Raw genomic sequence first — 21,897 nt, 5'->3', positions numbered from 1 at the left:
AAAGTGATACTGATCTCAGAAATCCAGATTTTGATAATAAATAAATATGTTGCTTTTGACAAAGGATAGATTTGGATCTGAAACCAGACTAAATCTGCATTAGCTCAAAAAGTAGCTTCAGTCTTGATGGAATGTGAGGCTTCATGAAACAACAGTAATCTTTGGTTTTTAACGACCCCTGTGTGATTTAATTAAAAGATTGGACTACTCAATGGGTGCTGTGCCCGAAGTGGAACTCTGAGCTTGTTTGTTGCAGAGGTACAATAAAGTGTTAAGTGATTGGACAGCCTCCTGTCATTCAGTGCAATGGGTTAACAGTAAGAACGATATTGGAACGAGGAGAGATAGAATAACTTAATGATCAATATAGTCATTAGCGCTTCTGAGGACAAGCCTCACTGCTAGAGCCTGGGGGTAATGCATGGAAACACACCAGACAAACAAACCTCAGTACACACCCTTCAGTCTATAACTGTATGATAATCAGTGGTAATCACTTATCAGTTAATTAAAATAGCAATCAGTTAGTTACATAAAAATGGCAATGTACAGATATGTATTCCATTCAACTTTGTAGGGGAGGTCAGAGATTCTGGAGCTGGAACGTATTGCGTGTCATTTATTCACATAAATACAGGTCATCTTTCGAAGATAGGGAAAAGATAATGACTAAAAGATCAATGACACAGAGGAAACATTTGTGAATGTTCCAGTGTCATATAAAGTTTGGGATAGGAAGAGTTATATTCCAGTTTTTCTGATGATGGCTCTAGATGAATGTAGTAGAATTAGCAAGTTAATCCAAATCCTCCTATGGCAGACATTGAATGTTATGGCAATCCATTCAATAGAAACATTTCTCTAAAAATACAACTGTCAAAGTCATGCTGCTGCTAGAGGAGAAATCAGAGGACCACCAAAGTTATACAGGTTCATCCTCTGGGGACCAACAATGTAATTTTACATTTCCATGGGACCCTATCAAGGAGTTGGGATATTTTCTAATATATCCTGAGAGCCATGGCGCTTGCATGACATAAAGTAACAACATACTGATCATTTTGCTAAAACTATTAAAAAAAAACTATCTTTACAATCTAGGAAGTCTATTCTATTCCCATGTTGATAAATATGCTGATAAATTCAAAACAAACTGACCAGAAAATGAGCACCTGAACAGACATCAATGTGATAAGAACTACTTTAAAATGACAGACACCAGCTTTGAGAAAAAAAATGTCAACTTTACTTTTTAATTTCTGGTTTAGTACATGTCCAATCCACTAACATGGGGCAGATGGGACTATGCATTCTACTGCAGTAGCCACCAGGGGGCGTCCATCTTTGTATACAATGCATATACAGTGTAAACAATGTAAACAAGTCTGCTGGTCAGTCTGCCTGAGGACTGAGGAGAGAATTTCTCCTGAAAGATGAGAACTCGCAACTCTGATAAATTGGGGTCTTAGCTGGAACTAGCCTGCGCTAACAAACACCATTCATCAACCCCTCAAACATTAGCCTTGGGGAGCACTCTGTGTTGAAATGCTGATGCTATATTCCCGTTTATGAATAATACATGCTTTTTTGTATTTCTTAATATAAATGAAGGTTTTATTTCTTTTAGGTGCAGCTTTACCTAGAACCAGATCTTCATTGTGTTTTAATTCCTCTTATGTATTCAGAGCAGTGCCTTATTCCTGCTTGATAGGTAAAAGACATTTAACAATTAAGTCATATGACCTAACAGTAAGAATGACAGATGCTATAAAGTCACACTCTCACATTTCCTTACTTTGTCTCCTCCTGTGTTCACATGCAGGTCTTTATTTATTTATTTTTTAGGTCATGTGTGCGCGTGTGCATGTGTGCTATTCGGTCTTCACGCTTCATGTAAACAGCCTAGGTGATTAATATTTGCTACTGCACACAAGCGCCGGCTTAAACAAATTATATGAAAAAGAAATTGGTGCTTCTCATTGATTTGCTCCTGCTCTCAGATCAATGATCATACCCTGTAATGAATATAATGAATGCCACTGGTATGTTTGATTAATGTTCTAAGACTTAAAGTGTGAGTGCCTAAGAATGGGGATAACATTGCAATGCAGATACTTCCATATTGCTTAAAAACTACAGAGTGCGACTCTTTGCTCTGCCTCAAGCTGCATCACTCCCTAAACCAGCTGTGTGTGTGTGTGAGTGAGTGAGTGAGTGTGTGTGTGTGTGTGTGAGAGAGAGATAGAAAGCGAAAGAGAGAGAGATAGATGGCCTGGGGAAACATCTTCCCCTAGTGGCCACCACCATACATGTTAGAGCACTCCAGGGCTTCCAAATTTTGCAACAGAAATGACCGAAATAAGTCTCATTGTTATTTTTATTTGCCTACGTTTATATTTTTACATAACAATGACATATTGTCACTTTTATTTAACCAAATGACTCAAAGTCTGTGCTAACTATCCATTCTCTGCAAATGTGATAATGTCATAGTGCTCCCAGGCTGAACCTTGAGGGGCCTTCTGGGGTCCCTGAGGCAAGAAGAGGGGTCCTCCTATACACAGAATGGCATAATTTAGATTCATAATGATTTTGGTACATTTTGCAGTGTAAGACTTTGTAACTGCTGAGTTCACATTTTGCTGTAACTTATATTACATAAACACTTATGTAATACTTAATTAAATAAATTCCATTTAAACAGGGTTTTAATGTACAACTGGTTAGATTTGGGTTCTGTGGTTTAGTTGGGATGTATGTTTTTCCTTTTGGACTTGGGAGACACGATTATTCTATAGTTACCTGGATATTCCCACTCGGTTGGAGTCACATTGCACCATGTGGCAACTCCCCCCCCCCTTAAAATTCCCCATAATAAAGCTCTGGGCCAATCACACGGCGATTTTGCTAGATGCCACCACTCCCTTGCCTCTCATTGGCTGACGGTTGACAATATGATTCCAGCTGTTGGGCCCCCTCCCCTCCCATGCACAACTTCGATTGACACGGAGCTCGGCCAGTGAGGAGCGCGCTCCAAGTCAGGACGCGCGGCGATTGGCGCAGAGTCGGCGCTCTCTGGGCGGCGAGTGAGAAGTTAGGATCCTCCATCCAGCTGTGCGAGCTCTGCTGATGGACGGAACCGACCGAACATAGTCAGGAGGAGACAAGAGCGAGAGCAAGGAGCTGCCCGGCTGCTCGTACATGCGCAAAGATGAGTGGAAGCAGTTTGTGATGTGAGAAAGTATCGGCGCTGTGTCCAGAGACAGGATGCGCAGCAGCATCTCCACGGATCTTTCAAACACCGATGCGGGATACGCGCCTCAAACTGCCTGTGGATGCAACGAAAAGTCCTGGATTCTTAGTTTTGAAGCAGGGAAAACGCGGGGGAAACGAATCGATCATTGATTTTCGTTTTTCTCTCCCTCTCTTTTTGAGGTTTGTCCATCAGCTGTGTGGAGAAGGAGGAGGATCATACAGAAGTTTGTGCGCGCGGTTACTATATTAACAAAGACTGCGCGCTGCAACACAAGACATCTCCCGGTCCCATGTGTTCCTCTTTCTAACGGGGGGTGACTGTGAAGTGTTGCTGAGGGCCCGGAAGACGCTCATTGGACACCGGAGACCGGGGCTCCGGCGCACCGCGTCTGCGGAGAAGGACCCGCGCGGCGACGCACCACCTGGAAACTATACTGCCCCTCCAGACGCACCAAAACCCACACGACCCTATCCTCTTCCTCTTCTTCATCTTCCCCCTCTCCTTCTTACCAAGTGGGATTTTGTTTTATTCCCCTCTTCGGGCTGGTGTGGACTTTACAGCCACGACAGAAACTGATCATGCGATGACTGAGCGCACTTTGGGCACATCTACAGAATCCATTACAGGTAATAAAATCGAAGGGAGAGATGCTCCTGCACTCTTTCAGAAAAAACAATCACTTCAGAAACGACTGGCAGTGGTGGATGAGTGATGCTGCTGAACTTTGGAAACGAAATTCCAGCCTAATAATCGCAGGGTTTTGTTGCTGAGGAGAGAGAGGGAGATTCTTGGCATTGCCTGTGATAAAGAGGAATTTAAGCCCCCTCTGTATTTTGGGGGGCTCATTAGAAGTCTATTCTGTTTTCCACCTAACGAAGGCTGGTTATAAATCAATCTGTAGCCATGAATAATCTATTTATCATATTTTCTTTTTAGAATATTTTTTAGATGAGGTGTGCGCATATTTTCTTAAAATAAACCTCATCACCCCCACAGCTTCATCCATTATCTAGATCTCATTGTGAGCAAAAGTTGGTAGATTTCAAAGAAAATCACCAGATTTAAATGCTCAAATTTCCTAAACCTTAATCACATTTCTCCCATATAATGCGTGTTATGTCTGCAGCAGACACTTGGAGCATCTTCATGTTTACTCCATGTCTAATCACATATGCCCGCAGGAGGTGAATGATGGCCGAGGATGGGGGAAATCTCTCCGGGGTCCCCGATGCCAGGGGCTCGGAGGGTCGCTCCTCTCTGCCGAGGACTTTCATCCGGCTCAACGACCTGTCCGGGGTCGGGACAGGAGGCGGGGAGGCGACAGCCGCGGCGGCGGTGGTGGAGCCGGTGTCCACTGCGCCCGACGGGATCTCCACGGGCGGAGAGGAAGCGTCCGCGAGCGGCGATGAGAGCCTGCCCTACCCCACCATGGCCCCCGTGGTCTTCTTCTACCTGAAGCAAACCACGCGGCCTCGGAGCTGGTGTCTCAAGATGGTGGCCAACCCATATCCTTTTACTTAAGCCCGTGAGATTTAGGAGTTTGCTCGTGCGCACCACATACGCGCGGCCTCCACCTGTGGCAGGTAAGAAACACCTGCTGCACTGTGCAGCTCCTCTGGTTCACCCCAGGGTTGTTCAATTACCACAAGGTCAGGGGTCAGAAGCTAAGCACATGGCCAGCTTGACCCTAACCCACACACTTTGACATAAATCTGTGTGTCTGTGCAGTGAATGAGCTTATATGTGCAAAACACAATTTAAGGTGTGTGTCTCATTGCAGCTGTACCGACATATACATGTCCATACACTTGTAAAGACATCTTTGTGAGGACCATTTTGAGTCTTAACTCTGTTTTAGGGGTAAGACTTGCTCTCAGGGTTAGAATTAAGTTTAGGTTATAGGTTAAGGGAATAGAGAATGCATTACGCTAATAAATGTCCTCTCTAAGCTATAGTACTAGGGTGTGTGTGTGTGTGTGTGTGTGTGTGTGTGTGTGTTTTTTGATACCATCTTCCTTTTAAACCTGTGTGCAAAAAGATACGATTTAAGCTGTGGGTGTATGGTTCCCATTGCGTCTGCATCCAGTCACCTGACAGAACATACGTGTGTTGTGTGTTTCTATCTACAGTCTTCCTATAAAACCAAAGTGTATGTGGTCAAGGAGCTTTTTGACCTATGAACAAAAAGATCCGATTTGAGGTGTGTGGGTGTGTGTCTGTGTTTTGGCCATCACCAGCTACACCCTTCCCACGTCACGCTCTGGTTCCTGCAGGACCCGTGTTTGCTTAAGATGGATTTTTCATAACGGCTGCGTGAGTGATGAAAATCGATCGACCTCACGTGAGCATGGTTCTACAGTGAGGGGGCGGCGTGTGATAATTAGTTTATTGATACACACCTGGAGAGGCTGTTCATTGAGCGCTCGGCCTTCGCTTTGGCGGGTGGGTAGTCGGGTTAGCGAGGGAGGGGTGGAGTCTATTCAAGTCACAGAGCCTTATTGAATCATTCCTGCCACTGAAGCGTGTTATTGTATATTATTGATTCATAAGTGTACAGACCTGCACTGATCCACTCCTCTGGAGAGGGAGAGAAAGGAGACTCTGGAGACTCTTTTCTACTTCCCCGTGTCTGTCGTTCCCTGTCGTGTGTGTGTGTGTGTGTCTCGGTAGCTGCATGTGCGAGGGCCATGGGGAGGAATGTGCTCCGGAGGTTTCTCCAAGGTGCTGTGTGTGTGTGTGTGTTAATGTCATTCGGATTACCCCTGTTCCTTCCTCCCTTGTCTACCTGCCTCCCACATCTCCTCCTTCCTCCCTCCCACCATCCGTTCGTTCTGCCTTGTCTCTTGCTTAACATTCCAACCCCCCCCCCCCCCCCCCCCCCCCCCCCACACACACACACACACACACACACACACACCTCCATTTGTCACTGTTTTAATTGAGGTCTAAAGTCTGTTGAATATCTGGTATCCGCAACGCCCCCCCCTTCACGATAGTCGTTCGCCATGCTGCCTGCACTTACCGCTCTCTCCACCACCCCATCTTGCTCTGTTGTTGTTCCTCCTTCTTTCTTCCCCTTCTTTCTTCAGTTCCCAGCAATCATAGCTGATTTACATGTCTGTAAATGTCACATTTTCAAAGGTCTTACAAATAGACTTTTTTTTTAGTAGCAGGGGTCTCAGTCTCTTGTGGTCCCTCCGTGAGCAAATGCAATTCTTGAAACTGTTATCCAAGTCAGGAGGTGTCTTCACCCCCCCACACTTGGATCCCCAAGTCACTTCAGCACATTTCTATTTGGCTAACGCTCATTTGTATTGACTTATCTTAAGCTAAGATTCACATTATTAATCACTTTCTATCATCCAAGAGACCTCCTGTTAGTTTTTAGTTTACAAAGGATGGTCTGAAGCAATTGGATGATATAAAGTGATTAATAATGTGAATCTTAGCTTAAGACTAATGATAACGACACTGACATCAACATGGATGATGAGGTTTAGTCTATTTGCTCACATTCATTAGCATCGTTAAAAATAATGCTGTAGTTGAGTAATTAATCCTGAAGCACAAATTATTGGCGTCTGGAAAAGTAAAATGTTTGCGTTGTTCAACTTCAGTGCACGATAGCATCCATTTGACTTTTTTCTCCCTAACTCATGATAATTACTGTGTGCTGTCATTTAGCCCTTTTGTGTGATGGATTATCTGCAGTAGTCAGTACCAGTAGTAGTATTTGGGACATTTCTGACATGCTATGGCTCTATAGTGCTCTCAAAGAACCTCCCAAATCAGACTCATTCAGTCAACTTATCCTGGATCTGACCTGAGAGTGACCGCTCACAACCAAACTCTTGGTCCGAATTTCACTGCTTTTCTTTGGTATTATTTAACACTGAAATAATTTAGTTGAATACGTTTGTCTTTTTCTTTAGTTTATTATCTTTCTACTGTACTTCAATGCTGTACATGTGGCCGGTTTTCTTGCACATTCAACTGCATAGTGTCCTCGCCTGCATAATAAATGCTGACCTGCAGACGGAGCCCACTGCGTCACCTGCGGCTGTGCTGCGATCTGCGTCACAGACCTTTAGAAAAGATTTAGATACATTGAGAAGTTAGTTGTGGGCATGCCACACGCTAAAATCAGACAATTTTGAAGTCGTTATACGATCATTTGTTTTTCGATTCCTGGCAATGCAGATCTTTTGTTTTTTTAATTTTTATTTATGCGATGGCTTATTCTCTTCATTCAAATCAGATCTGTGGCTGGACATGGAGGTAGCGTACACAGTGAAGATTTACAGCCCCTGCTTTGAAACGTAAGATGGGTTTGAAAGCAATGAGAAGACTCCTGGGTAATTTATAAAGGTGTTTGAATGTTCTTATGTGTGTGTGTGTGTGTGTGTGTGTGTGTGTGTGTGTGTGTGTGTGTGTGTGTGTGTGTGTGTGTGTGTGTGTGTGTGTGTGGGTGTGTGTACATGGGTCCCCAGGACTGCGAGGATTGTATTTAGACATTCTCTGTCGTCTTCTTGTTTGCCCTCTAATGTGTATCTGCAGCGATTTAGGAAAAGGTCAGTGCTTCTGTAATGCGTTGTGACGTTACTGGGATCGATCCGCCTCTGTGCACTCGTGATCTGTGTGTGTGAACGCAGATTCCACTACATGCATCTCCTCGTGCATACCGACGCTTTGTATCCAAGAGACCAGATGTATCTTTATCTATATTTTTTAACTCTCCTCCTGTTGTTCCATGGCTCTACTCTGCTGCCGCTGCTGCCTCTCCACACCGTGTCTCTAGCTCTCTTGCACTTTGGTTCGAGAATCAATCCTGCAGTAGCCTCTTCTACCTCCTGCTATAAATACATCCACGGCCCACCAGCGGCAGCGAGCACTGCCTTGGCTCTGATGCACAGAGGCTGCTTCCTCTGTCTGCTGCTGTAGCCCAACAACTCAGGAAAACCCGACTGATCTCGGGGCCAGATTCTATTCTAAACAGGCAAATCCTTGGTAAGCCCCTGGCCTCAAGCGGCCTGCGGCCATTTTCAACAGTTTGAAGTAATTAGGACCCCTGGATATTTGCAGAGGTATTTAGGGTCTAATTGAAGACCCCTGGGGTGTATATTCCAAGTGATGTTTTGCCCGGCACATTGCCTGTGTGAAATCCCCTCTACTGGTTTTGCTAATGATTCCTCCAGAATCTGTGTATGGTTTTGAGAGAGTGAGAGCTTTTTGTTTGAGCGAGTGAGCTTGTGCGGTTGTGTAAGCAGCGCACACACACACACACACACACACTTCCCCAGGACTCCCGTAGGTGTCCCCTCTCTGGCGGGGAGCTGGATGTTGTGCCAAAACGGAGGAGGAGTAGGAGGAGGGGAGTTTGGGAACTCGTACAGTGCTCTCTATCCTTTTGCTCACACTGATTTAAGCAGAGGATTACATGGCACAGAACAGTAAGGGAGGACACCTGGCCAGGCTAGGTGTTTGTCATCATGTTGAAATGGCCTCATTGGAAGGCAGACAAAACCACTTGCGCTCAAGGGAGTGTTGGGATTGTGTGGAAATATGCTACTGTTTTTTTTCTCCGCTTTCTTGCTGTTTTTGAACAAAGCAGACTTTCACATTTGTTGCTTGTTGCTGTGATGTGTCTGTCAAATAATGGAAGCCGAAGTGAACACTTACTTAATCAGCAGAAAATGTCTCCTGCCCTCCCCGTCGTTTATTTCCCCATCTCCTCCTCCCCCTCCTTCACCACCACCACCTCCTCTCCTGCTTCTCTTTTCTCCCGGACCCCTCAGTTTATTTTCCTGAAGTTAAAAGCCTCACGTTGGCTGGAGAACGAGGATGGCCTCGAAAACCAGTAGAAGAGGAGAAAAAGGGAAAAAAATGAAGAGTGGGGGGGGGGGGGGGGGTAAAATAAAAAGTGAAGCTCAGTTTGAGATCGGCGTGGGATTTCAGAGAGCATTTTTTAAGAGGTGAAAAAGTAGGGCTGTACCCACCAACAACTTTACTTTGATATTTTTTTTCTCCCTCTGCTTCCCTCCCCCCCCCCCAATCCCGTCTCCCGGTTCCTCAGAGATTTTCAGACATTTTCAACTTCTTGCAGTCTATTGCAAATTCTATCAGAACTTCTACCATAGGTGTTAGAGCATGCATTTTATATGCATATGCATTTTCTGTATTCTATACAAGAACAGAATCTGTGTGTTAACTGACTGGGAGGCTGACATGAACTATATGCACTGACAGATTGTGTTTGATTAAGTATTCATTTACTTTACCATGCACAGCCTTTTTAATGTGTGTGTGTTTGTGTGAGTAAGGGAATTTTAAGTCTGTGATTCGTGTGTGTGTGTGTGTGTGTGTGTGTGTGTGTGTGTGTGTGTGTGTGTGTGTGTGTGTGTGTGTGTGTGTGTGTGTGTGTGTGTGTGTGTGTGTGTGTGCAGAGCTACACACATAATGATGTTAATATTTAACTGCAGATTCTGCTTGTCTTGAATTTCTAAAAGCAAGAATGTGTATTTCATGTAAAACACAACTCAGAATGCTTAATGTCATGTAGATGCTGTTGACCATTAAGAAGGCAACTCGGCATCTGTGGCACACTTGCTGTGGGTCAATGTCACAACTACTATGTTAACACATCCAACAGGCTCATAGGAAAGTTATCCCTCTTTTGGATTTTGGCCACCAGATTAATTCAAGTCCAATATTCAATATAAACTTTTTAGCGCTCTTTGGTCTCAACCAACTCCGAAGGAAAATATTGGACTTTTTAGTGGCCAGATGCTCAGTCAATGTTCACCAGTTTGTTGGCTAACTGTCTTTGTCTTGGTTGGTGCTGGGCGGGTACTGTAAAGGGTTTTTTTTAAGTGTTTTCTTATGCTCTTGGAAATGAGGTGGATGAATCTGAGAGAGTGAACAAAACTAACAACAAATCAAGAACAGTGAGTTTAAAGGTGCTAAAATACTCCATAAACCTGAGGAGAAACTGCAGGGTAGATTTGATCTTTCTACAAGTCATATATTTACATTGCACATTGTCATTTGATCCCTTGTTTGCAGAAAAATATTGATTGCTCCAGCCAACCAGTTTTGAACAAATGTTTCCGCTAGGATTTTGGACAATCAGATTTATTGAGTCCTTATTAATTGATGCGAATTTGGATTGCTCCAGTCCACTTTAACCCCAATGTCCTGCCTGTGCCTGTGGCAGGTGAACTGGTGCCACTGCAAAATGTACATAGCGGAAACCATGGTGCATCATTAAAGTAAAGGTCTATTTAAGAAAAGGAGAGATGGAGAGGCCACCTTAGTTGACCCAAATGCAATTACACCTCTTGTTTATCTTACTGGAAAATCTCTTACCTTGTCATTACTACTGCGAGAGACAGCGGTCCAACAAATATGTATCACGTTGTACGTTTCATTAGGCCGAATGTTACATGTGTTGAATGACTGGAGAGACGCAGAACGATATCTCTCTGTCTCACTCTGCAGTTTTCTTTCAAGATGGAAACTAAGTGGTAGAATGAGAACTTAGATAACTGCCAACCAAAGAACTCTAATGAGAACACAGTGTTGGTCAAACACATTCAGCACGGCCTGTAGCTGGTATTCATGTAGGCATGTGTGTGTGGGTGTTAGACTTTATTGTGCTCAAAAATCTTTGCTACATTCCGAATTTAATGTTGGTCGAGGTTTATCGCCGTTAGACACCGGACTTTTGCACTTGGAACAAATGAATGTTTATCGTTACCCTGTCCAAATATCAATTGCAATATTTATCAGAATAATTGCAATGATGTTTCGTTGCCCATTTCGTGCAGCCCCTACTGTGTGTGCTTTCAACCTCCCTCACATCTGTTTTTTACACACTCCACACACGCTCGCAGGCACTAAGGTTGTTTGAAGAAAGTGAAGGTTCTCTTAGGGTAATGTGTTGAACCCAACCCAAACACTGATTCACTGACAACAGTGATAGATCAGTTTACTGGCGAAGACAAACTCCTTACACACTACACAGTATGTGTGTGAAATCCAGTGATTCAGCCACCGCCACACTTAAGGTGCCAATTATTGATGAATAACAGAACCGACAATCAGAGGGAGATGGCGGGAGAGCGGGAGTGGGGCGGTGAAAGTGAGCGAGGCCGAGGCAGAGATTAGACTGCAGTAAGGTGTGAGTAGACGACTCAGTATGAGGCCTGGTCTTAATGAGGAGCTTTGTTTAAGCGATTAAACTGCAAACAGACTGAGCACAAAGAAGAGTTGTCTTTGTACCCAGCCTGCTACTTATTTTTCTTCTCTCTATCTCTGATTGCTGCCGCGCTACAGTTTCAACCCATACAGCTCATTAAAGCTTTTACATTTTTTTGTTCCACACACCTGGTATTTGGTAGATTTTTCTCAACAAACCCTCCTTCGGGGCACAGAGAGAGTTGCATTATTATGTTTTACAGTAGAAACAGTTGGGTATTATTTAACCTCGACCAGATTAAGTATTGAACAGAAACAACTGTGTATTTAGCATAATCTTGCAAATTGCTTCTACTTGCTGCTCATGGGCTTCTCTTCAAGGAAATATAAGGTTTTAATGTATCATCACTGGTGCAAACTGGTCCAAACATGGTGTCTTATGTCTGTTTGGAACACAAAGACTTTAGCATTGTGGCTGCATTACATAGTGTGCATATAAAGATGGATGCATCATCACTTCCTCCCACTATCCAGAAATGATGCCAAAGTATCCTGGATATGAATGCTGCTATCTTTGAGGCCAGAGTCTGCCTCGTGATCGGGGGATGGAGCCACAATCGCCAGGCCGATCCCAAGTCGGTCTCGCCTGTCAATCATGACTTTTCGCCCTGTTTGTGTCGCATCAAATAACTAATTCAAACCAAACCTAACAGAAAAATGAACAATTGAACAAACATCAGTATAATGAGAGCTACCTAAAATGACAGAAACAATCTTTGAGACAAATGTATTTGACGTGTACTTTGACTATTATTCCACAAACATGGAGGAGGTTTATGACCTCCACTGCAGACAGCCTCTTGGGGGCAATCTAGTTGCTTTGGCTTCACTTTTTGGGGATGTTGACCATTGTTAAAAAAAAAAACATATATGGTACATTATTAAAAGCAAGACCATTACATGTAGCCCACACACACACATCCTCCTAACACAGACAAGTGATTATATCCACAAGCTTTAGCCACACATTTTTTAACAGCCAGCTCTTGCATTCAGTTCCCCCAATTACACCAGCAATCACCTGAGGAATGAGCACCCTGTCACAGATAATTGATGCATACGTATATGTGTATATGTCAGCATCACTGTAGCTAAGCGTTAACTGGGGGATATGCACAGTGTAAATATTGGGGAAAAAATGTAATACTACTAGATTTGAGTAAAAAAATAAAGAGGACAGCAGTGAATATGATATGACTCCTATAGTAATGATGGATGTGCAAGTCCTGTGCAAGAGTACAATCCAACAAGTTTACCATTTGAGACATGGCAGCAGGTTACAGATGATTTCACCTATCCCACATTTGTTCTTACTGGATGTTATTTAGGTGTAGTTCATCTTTAATATGAGAATTTACTGTAGAATATGTGAAGCTAGATGAATATAGTACCACGAGCAGAAAACCCAAGGAGAAAACATCCTCATACTCAAGACACTCATTTTTAGATGCTAAACAAGTTTTAAAAAATGATAAAATCAATGGAAAGTCCTCAAGTGTGTCTCTGAAGAATCACCCAATTTTACATCTAGTGATAAACCTCAACAGACTATTCTGAGCACAGAGTGATTCACAGCACTTTGGATTTACTGTGGAGCTCCGCACACTAGAGCTGCGGTTTACCATGTCCTCTGGTAAAGCTATTAAGGAGTCTCTGATTACCTGTGCAACCTTGTTTCTCAGAGTAACCTGGTTACTTAACTGTGTGGGGCCTAGAGGCTGCCTTTTTGTGTGTGTTTGTCTGTGTGTCTGTGTGTGTGTTGGCGGAGGAGGACCAGCTAACCTGATACACAGCCGGGGAGACTCTTGACACCAGTGGTTCAGGAGCAAAATGCAAACGCCACAGTTGTCTGCTTGACCGCAGCAGGAAGCTCTCTCACTGTATCCCTGTGTCTGTGTGTATGTTTTTTCTCTCTCAGTCTGTGTTTTGTGATCACATTTGGACTGAATTGATGACTTAAATAATTGATACTATGCTTCCCGTGTGTGAGGAAGATATGGAACTGAGTAGAAAGCTTCAAACTGGCTTTTTCTTCCTATATTTTGCGGCCGTCTCATCATATTCGTCCTTAACCCTGTGACTCTGGTGACCTAGTTAACAAGTTATTTTGAATCCTGTAAAAACCACAGGGTAGTTCCCCCAATGGAGGAAATAACTAATCTGCAGTTTTTAAACATCCGCTCACCGTGTGTGTGTGTGCGTGTGCGTGTGTGTGTGCGCGTGTGTTTGTTAGAACTGTTGGAAGACTTTGTTTGCGTCTCCAGCTCCAGTATCTCTCCTCTCTGTGATTTGAGATGCACAATCATGTGTATGTCTCCATTCTCTAGACAGCAAATTTGCCACTGATTGTCAATCAATTATTTGTACAGGGAGAACATTTAGTGCAGATAAAACCCAGCAGTAATTACTGCTGCTTCAGAACATGACTTATTAAGATGCATTAAAATAACAAAACAATGCTGTCACTGTCATCTGCAGTTAATTATCAGGAATGGTGGTCTAGTTTTATTATTGGTCCGGATGATGATTTACGGTTTGGTTGTGTGGCTGGCTGACTGGTTGCATTGGTTGAATGTTTGACTAGTTCGGTAGCTTGATGGTTGATAGCATGAGGAGTAGATTGGTCGTTTGACAGCCGAGTTGGTGACTGGTTGCTGTTTTTTTTCTGGTGGGACGTTGGCTGGTTGGATTTTTGAGCAGTTGCGGGGTAGTTTGGATTGGTGACTGGTTCAACTGGTAGGGTTGTTAGTGGGTGACTTGACATGACTTATTGGTAGATATGTGGTTTGGTTGTGTATTGGATTGGTTCATTGCTTAATAGCTGGTGGATGGTTTTCTGTTTTGTTGTTTGACATGTGTTGTTTTGATGTCGATCAAGAGGGTCTCAACTTAAATGGAGCGAGGCCACGTCCACTAAAAAAATATACAACACAAATGTGCTATTTGAGCCATTCCTCGACTTTTTCATGGAAGATGAAGCATGTATACTATAATTTCATGCTAATCACCTGCTTTCACTGAACCTGCTTTCACTGAACACTCTGTGCGAATATACTAGTTCATTATGCCACAGATCTGAAATTTTAATGTAAGAACTCGAAAGATGTACAAATACTGAAGGTAGATACATTCCACAGTCTACACACAAATATAGTATACGCAAAGGAATGAGAAGATGACCTTTCAAAGTCTGTCACCATTTTTCTCTTTCAGTGTGTTTTTTTTTTCTTCTTCCTCAGCCCATTTCCACTTGGGTTGTTCCGTGAGATGGCTGTAAGTTTACATAGGACCAAGTCCAGGATTTTCCTGCCAGCTTTTTCTCATTATATTGTCAAGAACTTGTACGTGGCTGCACAGAATGGCAACTGAAAGGTGGGGTACAGAAGGAGGAGGAGGATGGGAGTGGGCTCGCTCTACACTTAAGCGACTAAATCTCATTAGGGGCCTGCATCGTGTCTTGTCAAAGCCAATACTTCTGTCGCTCTCCTTTCTCCTTTCTCCTTACCGCTAACTACTTCACTTCTCCTTCTCCCCTCTCTTCTTTTGATACCCTCAATCCCACCACCTACATATTTCCGTCTTCCACTATATAATGCCCTATTTCCAGAAACATTCAATCCTTGGTTTCTTCATTCACTGCCCCTCTCTCTCTTTTTAACAACTTGCTACTAAAAGAAGGGCACTTGGTTTTACAGTCTTCATAATCTCCTGTTGTTGCTTTCCATTTTTACACTTATCCTTCCTGCTCCACCCTCTGCTCATAGTTCCTGTGATAACTTCATCTCCCCCCGTTCCAGACCTTGTTTTTTCTGCTCAGACAGATTGATAAGTTGGTGACCAACACATCTGGATACCGTGTCTGACAGACGCACCATTTTTAGCCTCAGGGACTTAGGTGGCATTGACACACACCAGACCAGACCACTACCCTTATCTCAGTATCAACATACACAATCACTCACACACACTTCTCAAGGGACTATCATGTAGAGCGTCAAATCAGCCGGCAGTCAACCCTGCCCACTGTGGAATTTACAGTGTTGTCAATAATTCAGACACACGCAGTCACAACCTGAGATCCATCTTTCTTGTCCCTTTTTTTTTTTTTTGGGCTCCTGCTCCACCTCTCTCCTCCTCGCTCTCCGTCTCAGTTTTTCGATCGCTCTCTGTCAAGTCATCAGGACACTAATCAGGATTTTCCCGCTGCAGGACCGGGGAGTCTGAAGAAGGAGCGAGGAGGAAAAAAGAGAGATGTCTTATTATAGATAACAAACGAGGGATATAAATACCTCTGGGGGCGGGAAGCTTATATAAGAGTCATGATATGTCCGTTGGCCTCTCAGCCTGCCTGTGCACGAGTGTGCGTCTGCATCTGTGTACATGTGTGGCTTTTCCGTAGCCTTGTTTATTCGCAGCTCCCATATGTGCCTTGCTTGCCTCTACAGTACGTACCGCCAGAGCCTCGATAAAACTCTCCCATTTATGTAAGTGCAATGTATTACACAGGATAATCATACAGTAGCAGACTGCTTGATAGTCATTCACTCAATTAGGGTTCACATCCTGCAGTATGCCTGAAGCCTCGCTGTGTGGTACATTTTCCGGATGGTATTGATACAGGGGAGGATGAGGGAAGCCAGTGAACTTCACCAGCCATATCTGCGCAGTGGGCTGACTTCCAGAGGGGGTGTGTGTGTTTGTGTTTAAGTACGTGTGTTTGCGTTTTCACTCATTATGTAGTGTGAAAATCCCCCCATGGTGTGTGTAATTAAGAAATGTCCTACGGAAGGAAAAAGACACTGGTCTTTTAACCGGTTCTTGTGTATCGCTGGCCGTATGCGACGTGTGTAAGCTAGTGCTCTTTCATTTACAACCTGTTCCCTGGGGGGCGATTGTCCTTTCATAGCATAGCAACCGTGGATTTTGGTGGGAATGTTATTTTTTGGGGGGATTCAACAAAACAAGATAAAAAATTCTATCATGCAAGTCCAAGTCCGACTATTTCAGTCAGGCAGCCAAATTGCGTCATGTTGGAACGGACCTCAGTATTTTAGCGTGGTATAATGTATGTAGCCATCAAGTGAATAATAAAGACTCTTTTAACTCGATTCCCTTTTGAGAATGAGTCAGCTGGACGCATTAAAAGGTTCACTGGTTTCAGGGATTTCGACCAGTTTATGGAGCTAATGTTACAGCTAATAAAATCTGGCAGTTATGATTATGCTGGCAAAGTGATGATCACCAGCTAGAAATGAGAGGTCTACTTTTGTCTTCCTTTGAAATCAAGGACCCTTTTTTCCCATTACAGGGTAAATCTGCCTCTATTTTGTGTATGTGTGCTGTGTGGGAAAGAAAAGCTTAAAGAGCAACCTAAAGAAGGCCAGGGATTAATGGGGAGTAAATAATCCTCGTATATATTACTGCAGGGACGACCCACACCCCTTGCATGCAAAGCTATAGTGTACAAACAAATAAAGGTTAGGTGTATGTATGCTTGCTATGTGGAGCTGGGTGCTGTTAGACTGTGCCTATCTAGTATGTGTTGTCTGTGTACTTACTTTTGTCATACTGTAATTACTCTGCTTTACTTCAGTGCCCTTTCACAGCAATTTGTTTTGCTCAAGCAGTGCATCTGACATGACAATAGACTAACACACACACATACACACGCGCCATCGGCCTCTCTCTCCCTCACGGCGCTTGGCCCAAATCACTGTGACATTTACAGTTTTGCAGCCATTAGAGCTTTGTGTCCCAGGGGTGACTGTGTGATACTGGCTGCTCCAGAATCAGATCACAGCATTCAGAGAAAGGTGCCAAGCCTCGGCCTCCTTGTGAGACCTACACCTGCTCAGGAATCAGCTGACGAGTGAATGGGATCAGGTCCCACGAGCCTGGAGCTTACCAGATTAAAAGGCGGTTACAAGGTCGCGTGGAACAGGTGTAATCTGTTAGACTGGCAACTAGAAAAATGACACAGATCATCAGTGCTGTAGCAGCTGATGATGGAGTCATCCTCGTGAATGGGCTCAGCAGCAGCTGCCTTTTATTACATGTGCTTTATGTGAGCACAGGAAAAAATGAATATATGGGTTTCTTGGTGGCTGGCGTTTCTGTCAGATGCATTATTCAGTGATAAAAAATGGAAAAGTTAGATGTTTAATTTTTAATGACATTCATTTAATTCTTGTAGTGCAGCCCCTTCACTGTGGCTTTATGTGTTTTACACCAAAACCAATAGGACATTTAATGGCATAATAGATGCTAAAATTCCCACCAGTTACAATACTTGTATCTGACCTTATCTTACCGTGGACACACTTGTGCTTTTACTGCAATGAAAAGTCAAAACGACTGCTGGGTGAATGGTAGATTTGGTACACGTGTCACGGCCCTGGTGTTGAGCAAGCTGTTTCACTCGCTTATCTTAATGGGACATTAAATGGAAGAGAGGCATCAAAATGTTGTCAGTTACTCCTGTGCTTTACCTGCTGTAACAAGTCAAACTGTCTGCTGTAAAAAAAAAATTCTTATTCAGGTCAGGCAATCATAATAAAACTGCAAATGAAATATCTAATAGTAGAACTCAGCAAAACCAAATTCATCTTGAGTTATAAATAGAGAAGTATGAGTGTGCAGTGGCCATACTGACAGTTTTCTCTTGTTAGCAAACTCCATATACTTTTCCCAGACCAAATGCAGGTAAAATCCAGGAGAATGAGAGGAGATGTCAAATGAACACAATCTGTAGGTGCCAACTCTGAGAACAGGTCAAATTGAATGAAAACACCTGTATGGTTCAACAACGGCTTTGTGATGTTGTTTTGTGATGTTGTTTATTCAAATTAAAGCATCTTAAAGGTTTTCATCAGAGATTGTACGTAAACATGGAGGACATGGCTCCTTCCACTATCCGGAAATAAAGCTTAAATATACAGAATATAAACGCTACCATCTTGCGCATTTTGAGTCGGAGTCTGTTTAGTAGCAATTGATGGATCACTTGACGAATCATGAGTGAATCTCAGTTGTTAATCAGACCTACCTAAAATGACAGAAACCAGAAAATTATTTCACGTGTGCTTTTAATTTGGTACATGTCCCGTCTACTATCATGGCATGGCATGATTTATTAGCTATACTGCAGCCAGCCAACAGGTGGCGAGCCAGATGCTTTGGCTTTTCCTCTCGGGTAGCAATCATGTTATCCATCTTACTGTCGATGGTTTTCAGCTGTTGTTGGGCGAAACACTGACGTTTTTATCCAGTTATAAAGTTGCTGTAGCAAACTGCCCATTTACACACCCAGCTGAAACAAACTGGTCACTTGATGAATTGAATCCAATATTCCCTCTTTTTTTTCGTACCGCTTTACCTTCTATAAAAAGTCTAAAGAGGAAATATGTGGCTGTTTAGCTGCAACATGCCTAATTTTCTACCATGCTGCTAACTTTGTCTGCCCACCATTTGGTGTTGGGCAGGTGGACGGTGGGTTCGAAAACGGCTGGATCATAGACTCTGTATGAAAATGGATGTAGACTGGTGACATAAATTACAAGTGACTGAAACCTGTATTGCAGAGGTTGACGCCAATGGTTGAAAAAATAAATCGGATTCTCTAGAATGTGAAAATGGCCCTGAAATCAGTGAACATTTTCCTCAGGAGTTTATGGTCTTGAAACTCAGTCTCTATTTTCAAGTCTTGTTCAATACACCATGATGGTCTGATGTGAATTAAAATGGATGATAAAGCACCGTATGCATTCGGGCGTAGATACCTTGTGATTGGATATGAGGTGGAAAAAAAACATCTTGTAGTTTTAACGAAACAATCACCTCAACATACTGTTCGTTAAAATGTGAAAAAGTATTCACATTATATTTCATACACTTTACATGAATACTCCTCACTGCTTCAGATGAAGTCGTGCTACATCAGTAACTGAACTGGCGTGAGAGAAGTAATGAAAAAAGTCGGAGAAAGTAATAAAAAAATCTATATATATATTAAAAGCCCAGCGTCTCACACAGGAACCACAGCGCAATAGAATATTCCAAAATATACAAAACCTGCATCCCACACAGACACAAATGATACCTCAATGCGAACAGCTCGACCCTCATCCTCTTCGTCTTCATCGCGCATATTGCTCTCTGAAGCTCCCACACATTCATAAATGTGACAATATCATTTCTGGGAGACAAATGCGTGCACTCCACCCTAGGGTGCAGACCATCCCACGTGCAGGGTGAGGGAGAGAGCGAGCTCTGCTTTTTGTCTTGATTAATATTTTCTCTTCGTCACCACTGTATCATCGTCCCTGCTCCCTCATTCCCACTCTACCCCGTGTGTGTGTGTGTCTATAACAAGTGTGCTTACTGTTGCGTACTCTTCTCTAAGATCTGGTCTTTATTAGTCATCATGTTACCATAGGCTAACACAGCATAGCTTGGCCTGATATACGAGCGCATGGGGAGGTCTCACTGCTGCGTGTGTGTGTGTGTGTGCGTGCGTGCACACTTTGCAGTCATCCATGGTTAACTATACACAATTTACAGATGTAGACTGAGAGGCAAACCCTGTCTGAGGTGTGTGTGTCGTAATGGGAATGAAGCTATTACTGTACATTTGTTTGCGCAGTGTTATCCTGTGTTATTGTGTGCTCTCTCATATTTATGCATTGCGTAGTTGCCAGTCTTTGCCATATGTGTGGCTCTGGGTTTGTGTATGTGCTGTATGTCTGTGTTTTCTCATTGTGTGTTTGTCAGTAGTGGTACATTGGGCACATGCACACACACACACACACACACACACAGAGTGCAGGGAGGGGAGCCTCGTTGCTTGTGGTGTCGGTGTCCCTCGTTAACTTGCTCTGTTCAGGATTTCCTACAAGATGTGGCTACAAAACCAGTTCCAGACTCCTCTGTCTCTTTCTTCCCCTCTCCCTCCAATTCCTCCTCGTCTTTGTCTTTTGAGCACGGGATAGAGAGACAGAAAGAGAGGCAGAGAGAGAGAGAGAGAAGTCTGGTTCTAATTTAACGTACTCCCTGGCTGTCCTCCTCTGGGTCCTAACTCCCCTCTGTGTCGAGGCAGCCCGCCAAGTGCCTCTTTAAGAAAAACACAAATTAAATTCATAAATAAATCCGTGTGCCTGTGGCTCACAGGGGAGCGCTGGATGTTTGCTTTTATACCTTTCTGCTCTTGTGCTCCTTTTTCTTAATGTATCTAGATGTAGTTATTGTTCACTTGTCCTGTTCACTGTCTTAGAGTGTGTTGGGTCCTTATAATGTTTCGTTATGCCTGCAGAGCAACATCTGATTAAACGCTCTGGATAAAGTCACTAACCATTATTGAGTTTTGTGTTGTGAATAAGGGATGGGAAGGAGATCAAATCCTCTCATGGTTCATGTAATTTTATGTCTTCATTGATATACTGTATATTGTATACTGTAATTTGATTACATATTAAACGTCTAATGTTCTAGCAGATAAAACAACAGATATAAATGTCTGTCTCTTGACAGAAGTAAATGCTGAATCGATTAATTCATCATATTGATGCAAAAATCAGTTGATTTTAATACTGTCATTAAGCATTATAAACATGACCTCATACAACAAGAGCTATCACACAGATACAGTGAATTTCCATGCAATGGATTACAGTTGCTTTTATCAGTTAAACCAATTTCTTAAATATCATATATAGGAGAAACTTGGCTACAGTTTTGCAAGTAGGGGATTAAGTAAACCTGCAGGTAACCAGCTTTCTTATAAACTTTTTACAAGTACGAATGCAGAGTTTAATTGTATTGTATTTAATTTCATTCCCTCCAAAGTCAGACTGCTTGTTGAAGTGTAAGTAAGTCAATTTCTACTGCTGAACACGTGACGATATATTCAATTCACACACATTTACGCTGTGTAGATAAACACGGCTCTGTCTGTCTGTTCTCTTTCTGTCATCAGTGTGTTCTGACATGCACACACATGCACAGTTAAAATACTCGCTGCTGATCTGCTCTGTATTGACTTACAGAAACCAAGAGATTACAGTCCATGCAGCCTCTCAGTAACCTGGATAAATAAGTGCATACAACTGCAATAGTCAACACTATCCCCTAGAAATTCAATTTATTTGTTAATATCCCCCTGATTACATTTTTAAGAATGTAATTAAGAAAGTATTTAATGACATCTGCCAAGTTGCAAACTCGTCTTATTGATCATCCATCCATCAAGTGTATCACAGGGCCAACATATGAAGACAGACAACTATTTAGAATCACATTCATGTGTCAATGTAGAATTAACCTAACCCCAATCTGCATGTCTTTGGACTGTCGGAGGAAACCAGAGTACCTGTTGAAAACAACTCCAAATG

The 21,897-nt window shown here is 42.9% G+C and overlaps 1 protein-coding gene across 17 annotated transcripts in view; it reads left to right on the top strand.

Annotated features, from left to right (window-relative positions):
* Nucleotides 1-3,043: 3,043 nt before the first annotated feature.
* Nucleotides 3,044-21,897, top strand: part of cacna1g (calcium channel, voltage-dependent, T type, alpha 1G subunit) — a 240,478-nt gene continuing 221,624 nt past the window's right edge. For 8 of the 17 annotated variants that reach the window (XM_034569763.1, XM_034569764.1, XM_034569757.1 and 5 more), the window contains exons 1-2: nucleotides 3,048-3,882; nucleotides 4,438-4,761. In XM_034569763.1, coding sequence (XP_034425654.1) covers nucleotides 4,445-4,761 — 317 coding nt within the window. In that variant the 5' untranslated portion in view covers nucleotides 3,048-3,882; nucleotides 4,438-4,444. Of the gene's footprint in view, nucleotides 3,883-4,437; nucleotides 4,762-21,897 lie in introns of all 17 variants that reach the window. The other 9 variants (XM_034569765.1, XM_034569759.1, XM_034569761.1 and 6 more) reach the window with 4 other exon arrangements.

The sequence above is a fragment of the Hippoglossus hippoglossus genome, chromosome 19 (genome assembly GCF_009819705.1).
Source record: "Hippoglossus hippoglossus isolate fHipHip1 chromosome 19, fHipHip1.pri, whole genome shotgun sequence".
Lineage (NCBI taxonomy): Eukaryota > Metazoa > Chordata > Actinopteri > Pleuronectiformes > Pleuronectidae > Hippoglossus > Hippoglossus hippoglossus.
Note: the sequence above shows the minus strand (reverse complement) of the source record. Positions and strands in the feature narration are given on the sequence as shown.